At 45.4% G+C, this 14,841-nt stretch overlaps 2 protein-coding genes and 1 long non-coding RNA gene across 3 annotated transcripts in view; 2 read left to right on the plus strand and 1 right to left on the minus strand.

Moving 5' to 3' along the window:
* The window catches only part of LOC309701829 (butyrophilin subfamily 3 member A2-like), a 329,790-nt gene that overhangs the window by 90,545 nt on the left and 224,404 nt on the right, over positions 1-14,841 (minus strand). The gene's annotated exons all lie outside the window — the stretch shown is intronic.
* LOC309703152 (sialoadhesin-like) lies at positions 5,789-13,236 on the plus strand (the record flags this gene model as incomplete). The annotated part of the gene is made up of 7 exons (XM_082527862.1): positions 5,789-5,806; positions 10,943-11,016; positions 11,278-11,322; positions 11,949-12,218; positions 12,300-12,560; positions 12,800-12,894; positions 13,228-13,236. Exons 2-7 carry the CDS (start codon positions 10,986-10,988, stop codon positions 13,234-13,236), a joined length of 711 nt encoding a protein of 236 aa, XP_082383988.1. The 5' UTR covers positions 5,789-5,806; positions 10,943-10,985.
* Positions 13,330-14,798, plus strand: LOC309702673. Its single transcript, XR_014275701.1, has 3 exons — positions 13,330-13,370; positions 13,634-13,699; positions 14,760-14,798. It is a non-coding gene; the product is annotated as an uncharacterized lncRNA (long non-coding RNA).

The raw sequence follows: 14,841 nt of genomic DNA on the forward strand, positions 1-14,841 counted from the left end.
TTTATCTGTGAAAACCAACAAATATACCCAAAGGATTTGCTTTGCCAAGTGAATCATCACAGCCTTGTCATTTTGGTCCATTTGACCGACCTTTGTTGTTATCATTTATTTTATTTGGTTTTCAGTTGTTACTGATGGGACAGACATGGTTGGTGGGATAGGAAAGGGAGAGAGAAAGATGAAGGAACAGAAAAACAGAGAGGAAGGAGGACAGTGAGGAAGGACACTTAAAAGAAAAAAAAATCTCCTGGATCACTTGTTGAGAGAGAATAAAAAGAGAGAACAAAAAAAGACAGCAACATAATAAACACAGCACCATTGCATTAATCTAGATAACAGTAAATAACAGTAAATACTAAATATTGAATGTTGTTGTGCAGCACGCAAGACGGACAGCACATAATGTGCTTTGAGGTAGCAGCCAAGAAAGGTGTAGTTGGTGTCTGTTAACACCTTTGTGCACACCTGTGTGGATCAGCACACTTGTATTCAAAAGGTTTCTCCAAGTAACGATCTGCTAGAGGGTGTAGAGCTCTGTCCCCCAGGGCATGAAGCAGGCATGGAGGAGATCCAGACTCCCCGGAGTGCAAGAGCCCAAGGAGGACCACCGGAGGGGCATCCTTGCCACCCTCCTGGGAAGAGCTGAGGAGAGCCCCAGATGAGGGGTCACCCAGCAGCCACGGAGCAGAAGCCAGAGGGGACTGCAGTGATGTGCCTGCAGGCTCTGCAGGAAGCCAGCTGTGCCAGAGGGAATTGAGCAACAGGCCCAGAGGCTGAGGAGGGCTGAGGATCCCCCACACCCTGGAAGAGGACTGAGCCACGGGTGGCAGGCCCCGCCATGCTGCCACCGGGAGTGAGCCAGTACACACCTGAGCGCCCAGCCCTGGACACCAAGAAACACCAACGCACTGACGCCTGAGGGCATCAGCCACTGGCAGGAAGTATGGTGAAGGGAGATAAGCCTCCACACTTTGGAGTAGGGATGGGTATCGTTTAGGTTTTATCCGATACCGGTGCCAAATCGGTACTCAGTTCACATTTCATTACAGAAATTCAGTAACCAACATATAAACATCATTTGTGCAAAGATTTATGTTTTTAAAGTGAAAGAGTGAAAAATTGCAGCGCTGTCAATGCACGAATATCCAGACGTTGTACAAAAATGTCCAATTTTGGCACACAATTGTACACCATGCCAGTTGAATTTTTCAGGTATTTAAGAGCAGAAATTAATAAATTTTATTAACATGCCTAAAAATGATTTTTTTAAATATATTTTTGAAGAATTAACCACACATTTACATGATAATGGACCTTTTCTGCCGTGCGCATGGAGCGCTTAATTGGCCCTTTAAACTCTGAGGGGCTGTAACTTTTGATTCTTTTGGCCAATTTGCATGATTGACGCCTCTTTTTAATTGTTTGAGCCAATAGAATCACAGTAATGAAGCCACCTTCACGTTACTTCAACCAATCAGACGTTCCAAGGCCAAAACCCACGTGGGCCCAAATTTACTGCATGTGATGTCTGTCCAGTCACATGTACTGTGTACATTTTAGGACATCGTCAGTTCTCAAGAAAAAAGTTGTCAGGTATCAGAACACAAGGTTCCAGAGAGAAAATCTTGCTGCAGGTGGCGGTGTTGTCACGTCCCACCCGAATTGATTTCCAAATACGTCATCAACGTGTGACAGTGGGAGAGCGTAAGGTCATTGACCTCACCGGAGTTTTACCGCAGTTCAGGCTCCTAACGACATAATGTAAGTTTAACTTTGGTCGTGTCCAAATTCATGGGCTGCATCCTCCTGAGGCTGCATTTGTAGACCGATTACGTCACAGCGACGCACCGAAGGCTGTCTCCGACTCCTCCGAATGCAGCCGACCAGCTCGATAGCTAGCCGGGAGCTCGAGGGTTACTGATGCGGCTGAGAACGGCCCAACTCCCGGCACATCATTTTCAGATCACCGCGGACTTTCGCTGCTCTGGTTAAACGTAATATATAAGTTACTTAGACAACCTAAAAATGTTATTGTTGGGCCTTTTTTCAGTGTTTTGTTTGTTCGTGAGTAAATCGGTTTGGCTGAGATTAAAGTTATTTGATTAGATTAGATAAAATTAAACTTTATTAATCCCCCGGGTGGGTTCCTCCTTGGTTTCTACACAGCTGACTAAACGTCAAACAGAAAACTGATTAAACATAAGTATGAGACAGTCGAGAATTTACGCCAGTGTCCTGTTATATTTTAGATAGCAAGGAGCAGACGGCTGAGTTTATTAAACTCCACCGAGACAGCGGTGACGTTAATCTGAAGGCTAGACCGTCCAATTTCACGGCCGTTTACTTCCGGCCTACCCGACCTTCTGAGGACCCGGCCCACGTAGACCGCGAAGGCCGGGTCCTCAGGAGGATGCAGCCCATGAATTTGGACACGACCTTTTGTTCATATTTTTGCCACAGTTGTGTTATATTAAGTTGCGGTTATGTTGTGAAAGTTACATATCAGAGAAGGAAAGCTAGTTTTGTACGAAACCAAATCAGTACTATTTTTGTCTGGCTAATTCATTCTAGCTAGCGACAGTGGTGAAATGTGATTTTTTTGTTTTTTATTCGGAGATGTTTCTGTTTTATTAGGAGACTGTCTCAACATCGTCAAACTCATGGCAGTTGCCCGCACTGAGTCCTGCTTTTTGTTGACAGCTGAATACGTCCATGGCGCAACCCTGCAGCAAGTGCTTCACACAGACAGCTGCTACTCTAATAGTCTGTGTTGTTGAAGGATTCAGCACTTCTTATGGTTTTTTAATCCATTTTTAGACAGCGATGAGATCGACTACACACTCCACAGAAGCCCAGAGTTACTGTTAATATCAAAAATATAATGCTGTCCTTGGAGATTTTAACATTTAAGACTGTGAGTGTAATGGATCTAAAACTGTTTAAATCTCTTCAGCCTGGTAACAAGGAAACTTTGAAAACATCAGCAGAACGTTTCAGTAATGTAGTCTAATTTGTTCTTTTCATTTAATAATAGAGTCCATATTATATCAACAGCTACATTCACCCTGGAGAGAAACTAGTGAGGGAGACCATCAGGACCAAGCTGGGTTTCCTGGGTCCAGAGGTTTGGAGACACTTCTTCCCTTTCTTTCATCACAGCTGTCCTGTGCCAGAAGTTCTGCTGACCCACTGAGAGAGGCTTCATTTAAGAAACACCAGGAACACTGAAGCTCATCGCATTGATCAAGCAGGACTCATGATCTTCACCAGCAGCTCCCTCACAGGGAAATCTTCAGCACTACTCCGTAGGCCCGCCCCAGAAGATGGATAAACCCAGCATTTCATGAACACTGTGATGGAGACCTTTGGCTTGTGTAATGTTATAAATACTCAGATACTCCCAGAGGCTCTTGACTTTTACATAAAGATATTATATTCAGTCCTGTAGAAAGTTATATATTTAAAAATATATATGATCCTCTCTGGTTACTCTGGTATGATTAACTCTGAATCACTTTATGGTAAATAACACACCATCTGCAAAAAACTGTGAAAGAATTCCAGATCACAAGTTTGTAGTTCATCATACAAGTGACTTTTTGTCTTTAACGTTATCAATTGTCAAGAGATTTATTCTAAAAGACACTTCTTCAGCTGAGAGTCAGAGAGTAGAAAAACACACTCTGCAGATTTTACTTGCAAGGGCGGTCATAGAGCGCTCACACCAGAGTGGGGGCCTGTGATGTGCGCGCTCTGTTCTTGTGCTTGTCTTTATTTATACACAAGAAGAGTAATACAACAGTGAATACATTTGTTCAGTGGAATGTTGATACGTGAGCATGTGCGTATGTGGTTGTGTGTGTGTGCGGTTTGTGGGAAGCAGCTCCTTTTTCTGGTAGGGAGTGAAAACTGCTTGTTCAGCTCTTACTATCGCTGTGGGAAGAAACTGATAAGAACAGAACAAGTCTTATAGTGAACAATCAGTCTAAGTAATAAAAAGGTCATCATGCAGTATTCTATCACATGTAAACTTAGATCATTAAAAGCTTATACTGACTACTAAGTACAATTTTTTTATTGACATCAATAAAACAGCTGCAGCTTTCACTACAGCACATGTGGTACTTTAACCTTTGTACTGTTTACATCAGTTCATTTTGAAGTTAACATGTGAACATGTTGGATGATCTGTCTGCTGTCACTGGGTGGTGCTGAGGTCTGAATCTGAGGGCAGCTCCTGTAATCACAAAGAGAACAGAACCATCACAAACTAAAATATAAAGTTTATCTCTCCAATCTGAAATAAAGCTGATTCTTCTGTCCTCACACACTCAGGATCTGAAGTTGTTCTCTTACATTTTTTTCAGTATTACAGTACACTACAGTACTTCAATCCATAGTTACTGATTAATGAGGAGCTACAAGGTACAAGCTTTTTTTTTTAAAGTTATTGTCTTTACAGATGTGGCAAGAGACTGAAAACATGCTGTTGTTTGCACATATTTAATATTCAGCTCTGCACAGGAGCTGAAGCAGGATGCAGCCTGTTGCTTTTACAGTATAATACTTGTAACAAAAGTACAGTAATTAGTGACTGAGTAGCCCGGAGCGTTTCTCTTGATTTCTTTAGTAAATTCATTCACCTGCACAGATCAGCTAAACGAACCCCGACAGCCGAGTGCTCATCTTAGCTAGCTAGGTCTCAGGACCGAGCTAAGGACGGTAGTTACGGATTAGCTGACAAACACGTTTAACTTACCGAAAAAGTGCAGCTTCTGTCGGGTAGTCCAGTTTACTGAAGAACACCTCAGGCTGTCAGGTTAAAACACTCGGTCGTGTTTTCGTAGCGTAAACGCTGGTCCTCCTCTCAGAGCCTACGCTCTATCTGCTATTCCCGAACAGAGATACGCAAGTTTCTCCGTGACTGCAGCTGCCAGTCAAAGCTGCTATGATGATGTTTCACCCCAATTTAACATCACCGCGGCAGGAATTAGAATCAAACTTATGGGAGAGGAGACCCCTTGAACATCAATCAACGTGATGAGAAATATTGATAACAAAAGAAAGAATCTTTGGAAAAAAATTATCTGAGGAGAATAAATTTATTTTAGTCTGACCCCAGTCCCCTCCGCTAACATTTTTCTTCTTTTTCAAATCTTCGGATCACGTGCGTGCCAAACTGTGGAGTGGGATCGGTTCGGATTACAGATCCGTTGCACCACTATTTCTCACCCCGTGTTATAACCGATTAAACGTGATCTCCTCCTTTCTGCCCCGGTACCGGGGGCGTGGGGCTTAAAGCACTTGCTGCAGGCTGCTGAGTTTGCATCTTTTGCTGTGAAGTACAGCCAGACTTTTGACCGCTTCTTTAGCTCTGCTCTAAAAAAACATATGTACCTGGGCATTTTACCTCCTTGTAAAGGTAAAATGATCAGCTAGAATCCATAGTGTATGACATCTCATGAAAAAAAAAAGCACCGAAATAAAGCACTGAAATGTGCGCTGCTTTTTGGTCTGGTTACTACCGTTTATGTCAGAACCGGATACCGGTACCCATCCCTACTTTGGAGGGCCTGAGATGTTCCCAGAAAGGTGGAGTCTGGGATCGACCTGACATATAGACACAGACGAACAGGTGCACACAGGCACAAACGTGCACTCCCACCCTCATGCACACATCCCCTGTACGTTTGCATGGGTTAATGAAGACCCGTTATTTTTAGAATCTCCCACCATGCTGTCAAAGAAGAGCTGACATTGATGCTTTTAAACCATTCATGTCGCTTGATGTTTGAGCTGATAAATGGTAAGTCTGAAATCTCTAGATTATTGCATAGTGCCTGTTCTACATCTAGCCAAGGCTCATCTAAGGGGGTATGACATGAACGGAAGCCTGTTGGCTAAGAAGTAGTGTTGAAAGTTAGGCAGATCTAGTCCTCCTTTATATTTGGTCCTTTGTAGCTGAACGCGGGGGTTTGTCTTTCCAAAGGAAGACATATATGAATTCAGAGATCTGAACCAATCTTGTGATGGTTCGTTCGGGGTCACTGAAAATAAATAGTTGGGTTTTTTTTGGCAAGACCATCATTTTTATAGCAATGCTGTCAAGGCTCGGCTGTGTGGCAGGCAGGAGGAGGACCCAAAATGCAAAACTCACACAAACGGGGATGAACTCAAAAGGCAGCTTTATTGCTGAAGAGGCAGAACATAGGAAATACAAAACTAAACTGGGAAAAGTAAACTAACACTCGGAGGGAGAGACACAGGGAAATCCACGCAGCATGAGGGACGACGTCACGCTGAACAGAGGGAGACGCAGACAGAAATACACAGAGGGTTAACGAGGAAAGTGGGAACACACGGGGAACACAGGTGACACTGATAATCATAACGAGACAGGGCGGGGTGAACTGAACATGACATGTACGGGCGTGAGAGTCACAAAGTAAACAGGAAGTGCACAGAGGTTCAGACAGGAGGAGAGAGAGAGCACGGGGAAAACACAGACATAACGGGCTGGGAAAACATGAAACAACCACAAAGGGAGACGAGGGCTCATAAATACATAGAGGGCACACAGGGGGAAGAGAGAGCACGGGGAGAACTTAGACATAATGGGCAGGGGAAACATGGAATAAAACATAAGGAGAGACGAGGGCTCACAGATACACAGAGGGGCACACAGGGGGTAAAAGCCATGAAGGGAAAACACTTAGGGAACAACACAACAGGGCAACTCAGAAAACATGGCCTAAGCAAGGAACAAAATACAAACATACAAGAAAACTAAGAACACTGGGCCAACATGGCCCAGGACCATGACAGTACCCCCCCCTCAAGGGCTGGCTCCAGACAGCCCAAACACAGAAAAACAAAACCAAACAGAAAACAACCCAGGGCGGGCGGCGGGGGCTCAGGACGGAGGGCCCGGAACAGAAAACAAAAGAAGAGCACAGCAAACACCGGAGCCCAAGAAAATAACCCAAACACAGAGCAGTTCAGGGGGCCGACCATGCGGAAGGCAACGGCGGAGACGTGGAAACAGTTCAGGAGGCCGACCGTGCGGAAGGCAACGGCGGAGACGCGGAAACAGTTCAGGAGGCCGGCCGTGCGCAAGGCAACGGCGGCGACGTGGAAACAGTTCAGGAGGCCGGCCGTGCGCAAGGCAACGGCGGCGGTGAAGGAGACGACGGAGCAGTTCAGGAGGCCGACCGCGCGGGAGGCGGCGGCGACGATGACAGCGCTGGTCCGGGGGCCGACCGTGCGGAAGGCGACGGCGGCCACCCAGGCGAAGGCGGTGCAGTTCAGGGGGCCGGCCGCGCGGAAGGCAGCGGCGGCGGCTCTCCAGTGTCAGGCGTACTGGCCGAGGCCCGGTGGGCACAGGACCAGTCGAGACGGGACCAGTCAAGGCGGGACCAGGCGAAGCACAGGCTGAGGCTGCAGCAGACGAAGGCTCTGAGGAGGCTGCAGCAGACGAAGGCTCGGAGGCCGGGCCAGACGAGGACGAAGATTCGGAGGCCGGGCCAGACGAGGACGAAGACTCGGAGGCCGGGCCAGACGTAGCAGAAGCAGAGGCTGAGGCTGGCCCAGGCGATGACGAAGCGGTCGCAGATGGCGGCTGGACAGGCTCCTCGGGCCCTCCAGCTGATGCGGCGTGAGGCTGAACGGGCCCCTCGGACCCTCCAGCGGAGACAGGAGGCCGAACGGGCCCCTCGGACCCTCCAGCGGAGACAGGAGGCTGAACGGGCCCCTCGGACCCTCCAGCGGAGACAGGAGGCTGAACGGGCCCCTCGGACCCTCCAGCGGAGACGAGGAGGTGCTGGCCGGGCTCACTGGAACCCCCAGCGGACGAGGTAGATGGCGGCGTGGGAGCCACGGAGTCCTGGATGAGCTCATCCGAGCTTCCAGCAGGAGCTGATGTAGAGCCAGAGAGGTTTGGGACCCCTGGCTGAATGTTAAGCCGAACAGAAGACCGTATCGCTATCGGGGACTGGGCCAATGGTTCAGGTGCGAGCTGAGCTACTGGAGAGGCGGATGAGAGTGGGAGCTGAGCTACTGATGGTGGTGAAGTAGATAACTGCACGGGGGACTGAACTGAGGGCGTCTGCACTGGCACAGGGGACTGAACTGATGTCTGTTGTAACGGAGGTGGTGAGAGTGGAGTAGGCAGTGGAGTAGATGACTTCACAGGAGAATGAACCAGAGGTGAGTGCACAGGAGATTGAGCTAGAGGTGGTAGTGATAGTTGAGGGGAAAGTGGAGCTGGTGATTGAGTGGATGACTGTGCTAAGGGATGCTGCACTGGGGACACTGGAGACTGCACTGGGGACACTGGAGACTGCACTGGGGACACTGGAGACTGCACTGGGGACACTGGAGACTGCAGTGATGGTTGTAGTGGAGGTGTAACGGGTGAAGGAGTGGCTGAAGTGGCTGTGGGTCGGACGGCTAGTGACTCAGCTACGGGGTATGGTAACGGCAGGGCTATGGGTTGAATGACTGGCTGAGTAGCAGCCTGAGTGGCTGGGTGTAGTGACGGTTGTGGTGGAAGAGAAACAGGTGGTAGTGTGGATGATGGAGCTAAGGGCGACTGAGTGGCAGACCGAACTGATGACTGAAGCGATGGTAGAGGTGAAAATGGAGCTTGTGGTGGAGTAAATGGCTGAGCTAGCGGGGACACAGGAGACTGAACTGAGGGTGGCTGCGAGGGAGCTAACTGAACTGAGGGTGGCTGCGAGGGAGCTAACTGAACTGAGGGTGGCGGCGAGGGAGCTAACTGAACTGAGGGTGGCGGCGAGGGAGCTAACTGAACTGAGGGTGGCGGCGAGGGAGCTAACGGAGCTGTGAAGGGCTGCGAGGGCGCTAACGGAGCTGTGAAGGGCTGCGAGGGAGCTAACGGAGCTGTGAAGGGCTGCGAGGGAGCTAACGGAGCTGTGAAGGGCTGCGAGGGAGCTAACGGAGCTGTGAAGGGCTGCGAGGGAGCTAACGGAGCTGTGAAGGGCTGCGAGGGAGCTAACGGAGCTGTGAAGGGCTGCGAGGGAGCTAACGGAGCTGTGAAGGGCTGCGAGGGAGCTAACGGAGCTGTGAAGGGCTGCGAGGGAGCTAACTGAGCTGTGAAGGGCTGCGAGGGAGCTAACTGAGCTGTGAAGGGCTGCGAGGGAGCTAACTGAGCTGTGAAGGGCTGCGAGGGAGCTAACTGAGCTGTGAAGGGCTGCGAGGGAGCTAACTGAGCTTCTGGTAGCACAGCAGGTGAATTAGAGGGCCGAATGTCCGGCTGTGGGGTGGCGCGTCGGCGGCGTGAATGCCGTTTCTTTTTTGATGATGGCTCTGACGGGCCGAGCGGCTCCACATCCGGCCCTTCAGGCAGGTGGGTAGTAGCAGCTGGGGGATGAAGGTGGAGCTCGTTGCGGATTAAATCCTGTTCGAGTGGGTGGAGCGCACTGAGTAGCCAGGGAAGACCAGAGATTAAACGCTGTAGTTTGGTTTCCACAGCACGGCGAAATTCCTTCCCCTCATGTTCGAGCCACAGATGCAGGAGTCTTTCCACGGAGTAGATAATGTCCAGACGCAGTTCTTCTGGTGGGTTGAGTGCTGCTGGGTCCATATCTGGTGACGTCGTACTGTCAAGGCTCGGCTGTGTGGCAGGCAGGAGGAGGACCCAAAATGCAAAACTCACACAAACGGGGATGAACTCAAAAGGCAGCTTTATTGCTGAAGAGGCAGAACATAGGAAATACAAAACTAAACTGGGAAAAGTAAACTAACACTCAGAGGGAGAGACACAGGGAAATCCACGCAGCATGAGGGACGACGTCACGCTGAACAGAGGGAGATGCAGACAGAAATACACAGAGGGTTAACGAGGAAAGTGGGAACACACGGGGAACACAGGTGACACTGATAATCATAACGAGACAGGGCGGGGTGAACTGAACATGACATGTACGGGCGTGAGAGTCACAAAGTAAACAGGAAGTGCACAGAGGTTCAGACAGGAGGAGAGAGAGAGCACGGGGAAAACACAGACATAACGGGCTGGGAAAACATGAAACAACCACAAAGGGAGACGAGGGCTCATAAATACATAGAGGGCACACAGGGGGAAGAGAGAGCACGGGGAGAACTTAGACATAATGGGCAGGGGAAACATGGAATAAAACATAAGGAGAGACGAGGGCTCACAGATACACAGAGGGGCACACAGGGGGTAAAAGCCATGAAGGGAAAACACTTAGGGAACAACACAACAGGGCAACTCAGAAAACATGGCCTAAGCAAGGAACAAAATACAAACATACAAGAAAACTAAGAACACTGGGCCAACATGGCCCAGGACCATGACAAATGCTCCTTCCCATGAGTGATATGGGTAAAGATTAACATCTAGCCAGATTGCCTTCTACTTTCTTTAGAAGTGGGATGTCGTTTAACTTTATTAAATCTGCAAGCTTAGGAGAGATATTAATACCTAAGTATTTAATATTTCCAGGTTGGAGTGGGGTAGAAGAAGAATTATGGAAGGAGCAAAAAATTGGAAGAACTGTAGATTTTGACCAGTAAATTGAATAATCTGAAACTCTTGTGTTTGCCTCTGTGTCAGACTGTGAGAACACAGCTCTGTTATTGATGCTGGTGTCCCACCAGTTTAATATCTGTACAACTAAACGGTGCAAAATATTTATTTAGTCAGTGCTTTGTTATTGGTGATCAGTTCAAATGACTTAAAGCAACATGAGCTTTTTTTAGTGCTACCATGAAAATTTAGTTATAAGCTGTTAGGATTACTGTGACTGGCTAGGCCATCACTGGTATAGTGAAAGCATAAAACAACCGTTAAATGGCTACAAATAGATTTGAAAGCATCAGTATGTGCTCTGTCTCACCTACCACAGCAACAGCTCTGCTTCTCTGAAAACTATTTTCACATAGTTGTTTTACAAAGGTCATACAGGAAGCATCTATTGCTTGGTCTCCGGCAAGACATCATGGAGGTCAGAGCTCTGTGCATCAGACTGTGTAAGTACTGTCTCAGTTTATACATGAAAATTAAACTATAAAGAGTTTGTTAAGGTTAACAATGTTGTTAAAAGACTGTGGTTATTTAAATCTTTCATGTAGCAGAAACCTTTGGTGACACCTTAGAAATAACAAGTACAAAGTAATGTTTCTATTCAACAACTTAACAAGGAATAGCACTATTAACTCTAAGAGTTGGCAACTCTAAAGATGTCTGAAGATGTGGGTACATCTTATAGTAACTATTTTTGGTCTTTTTAGTGATGACTCTGCTGATTCTGCTGTGTGCACATGCTCAGAAAGTTGGTGAGTAATATCTGTTTGCTTATTTATCACTTTGTGATTGGAGGAAAAGATGGTTTATTTAAACACCAAAAAGAACATTTTGGTCAATCACCACCTTTACTGGGTTTGGTCACAAAAGTTGTTATGCACATTTTATTAGTTATCACATTTTTAATTTACAACTTAAATCCATGTCTTTGGACTGTGGGAGGAAGCCGTTGAAAACCCATGCATATACAGGGAGAATATGCAAACTCAACAAAGAAAGACCCTGGCCTGGTGGAACTGAACTCATAACCTTCTTGCTCTGAGGCAACAGTGGTAATCACCATGCCACCATGCTGCCATCTGCAGTTAGTGGGGATAGGTTAATTGGAAAGTCTAAATTGCCCATAGGTGTGAATGCAGGAGTGAATGTGAGTGCAAATGGTTGTCTGTGTCTATGCGTTACCCCTGTGACAGAGTGGCAATCTGTCCAGGGTGTACCCCGCCTCTCGCCTTAAGACTGCTGGGATAGGTTCCAGCGCCCCTCGCAACCCTGAAAAAGGAAAGTGGAAGCGAATGATTGGATGAAACTTAAATCCAGCTCTTTGTTAATTCAGCAATAACATTGAATCTTTTTTTGTATTTTGTCATTTTTTTCTCAGATGCAGTTTTTCTTCATATTGTTCCAAACAAATCCCAGTTTTTTGAATATGAGTCAGTTAGTTTTTACTGTGAGGAGCCTTCTCATGGAGATGTGCTATATAAGATGAAGGAGGAAGTAGAGCAATGCAACAAAACCAGTAAGAAAACAACAGTAACGACAACAGGATCAAAGTGCACCATTCATCCTCTTTATGCAAGTGACAGTGGAGAATACTGGTGTGGGACAGCAGGAGGGAAGAGAAGCAACATTATCAACATCACTGTCACTGGTATGTTTTAGTGAAGGCAGTATTTTGTCACAAACAAACACAAGTTAAACATTTTATAACTTGAAATCACCTGTCATTCAGCTGGTTCTGTGATCCTGGAGAGTCCTGCTGTTCCTGTGATGGAGGGAGAAGCTGTGACGCTGCGTTGCAGAAACAAGACGTCTTTATCCAATATCGCAGCTGATTTCTACAAAAATGGAGTTCACAACAGGAGCAGCTCCTCAGGAAGCCTGACCATCCAAGGAGTTTTAAAGTCTGATGAAGGACTTTACAAGTGCAAAATCGCAGGAGCTGGAGAATCACCAGAGAGCTGGCTGTCTGTCTCTGCGCCATGTTTCACAGGTGAGAAACAGCAATTTTTCAAAAATATTTATACGTATGTGTGAAACAAATATTTGCAAAGCTTTTCAATACGTTTTTTTTTCTTTGTGGGGTTAATCATCAGTTATTGAAGAAGGTTCTTTGGACCTTTTAGAGGACTTTGGTATAGGATTTGTAACATTTTAAACATGCAAGTGTGAAATTATTAATAGTGAAATTTATACTTAATCTTTCTTCAAACTCGATAAATGTACATTCAGCAACTTATCTAGACAGTTACAAGAAGAGGAGCCACTGTGCTGCTACTACACCTTGGATCGTTGTCACTATTTTACTGAGCACTCTGATTGCAGTGGTGGGACTCTATCACTTCCGCAAAGACTGCTACAGAGGTAAAAAAAAGGGGAAACATTTTTATATAATTAAATGTATATATACGTATATATATATATATATATATATATATATATATATATATATATATATATATATATATATATACATATATATACCTACATACATATATATACATATATATACACATATATATATATACACATATACATATATACACATATATATATATATATATATATACATATTTATAGATATATATATGTATATAGATATATACATATATATAGATATATACATATACTTTATTCTTCAGTTGCTAATGTTTCTTCAGTTTCTTTAATTGCTGTATTCATCTGTTTTGATTATTGGTTATTGCAGTTATTTTTCCTTTTTTTATTGCAGCTTTGGTCTATTGGTCAACAATGGCATGTGGTTCAGGCTCAACAGGAGATCAAACAGGACAGAACGCAAACAGTAAGAAATGCCTTTACTATTATGGTGCTTTACTATCAGCAATAACACCCCGTTAGATTAAGTTTCTCATAAGAAATCTATTTTTTAATTTCATTTCATTTCATTTTCTGTTACTGTATTTTATTTTATTTTTTACCTTATTTAATAATAACTGTGTTATCTGGTGTGATCCTATTATTGACTATGAGAGGCAGACATGGGTCGTAATTACTGATGTTGCTGTGGTTATCTGCTCCCTCACTCCCACTGTTTGTCTCCATCAGATGAAGTTGAATTGTGTCCTAATCCAGTTTATCATTCTTTGGACCAGGGTGGCACTCAACCTCTAGGTGAGAATCATTGTGATATTATAGTATAAGTCTGCACCATAATATTTAGTAAAATCTTGTTAAAAAGTACAATTGCTCTACCCTCTAGAATTTTCCATAACCCCACAGCTGTGTCATCAGTACCACTCATCTTTCAACTCTTCATTATCTTCACAGCTTCACATTTCCTCCTTACTAATGCTCTGCACTTCCTGATTCACTAAGTTTCCTCGAACTGCCCTCAGCGCTCTCTTATTTGCCGATCCCTTCTTTTGTATGCTCGCCTACACTTATTCATTCTGCCATCAAGTCTAATCACCTTCTTTGGTCTGTCGACCAAACACTTTGACATTTTTCCTAACAGAACATGTTTCAGCACAGCCATTTTGATCATTTCACAAAACCATTCTTCCGCCTAATACGAAATAAGAAATGAACATTTTATTGCTAGTATAATATCACATTGTTGCCAAAATATACAATACTATGACTAACTGTTATTTTGTAGTCCTTTAATAATTATGTTGATATTAAATTGTTCTCCCTGTTTATTACATCTATTATCACAATTTAAACAATGTTATTGCTGAGATGTGATGAAAAGTGTTGTAAATAAGTGATTGAATTAGATTCAGGGCGGCACGGTGGCACGGTGGTTAGCACTGTTGCCGTACAGCAAGAAGGTCCTGAGTTCACTTCCACCATCAGACCGGGGTCTTTCTGTGTGGAGTTTGCATGTTCTCCCCGTGTTTGCATGGGTTTCCTCCGGGTACTCCGGCTTCCTCCCACCGTCCAAAGACATACAGCTTGTGGGGATAAGTTAATTGGATAATCCAAATTGTCACTAGGTGTGAATGTGCGAATGAAAGTGAGTGCGAATGGTTGTCTGTCGCTGTGTGTTGGCCCTGCGACAGACTGGCGACCTGTCCAGGGTGTACCCCGCCTCTCGCCCTATGACAGCTGGGATAGGCTCCAGCGCCCCCCGCGACCCTGAAAAGGAAAGTGGAAGCGAATGGATGGATGGATGAATTAGATTCAATTTTGTTAACCAACATATTCAATTTCATCTCTCTTCAAACAGAAACAGTGAAAATCACAGTAGCATACATGGCTTCACCAGGTATCTACCAAGCCGTGGCAGAGGATGCTTGCTATTCTACAAT

This window comes from Aulonocara stuartgranti (assembly GCF_965226115.1).
Source record: "Aulonocara stuartgranti genome assembly, chromosome: 3".
Lineage (NCBI taxonomy): Eukaryota > Metazoa > Chordata > Actinopteri > Cichliformes > Cichlidae > Aulonocara > Aulonocara stuartgranti.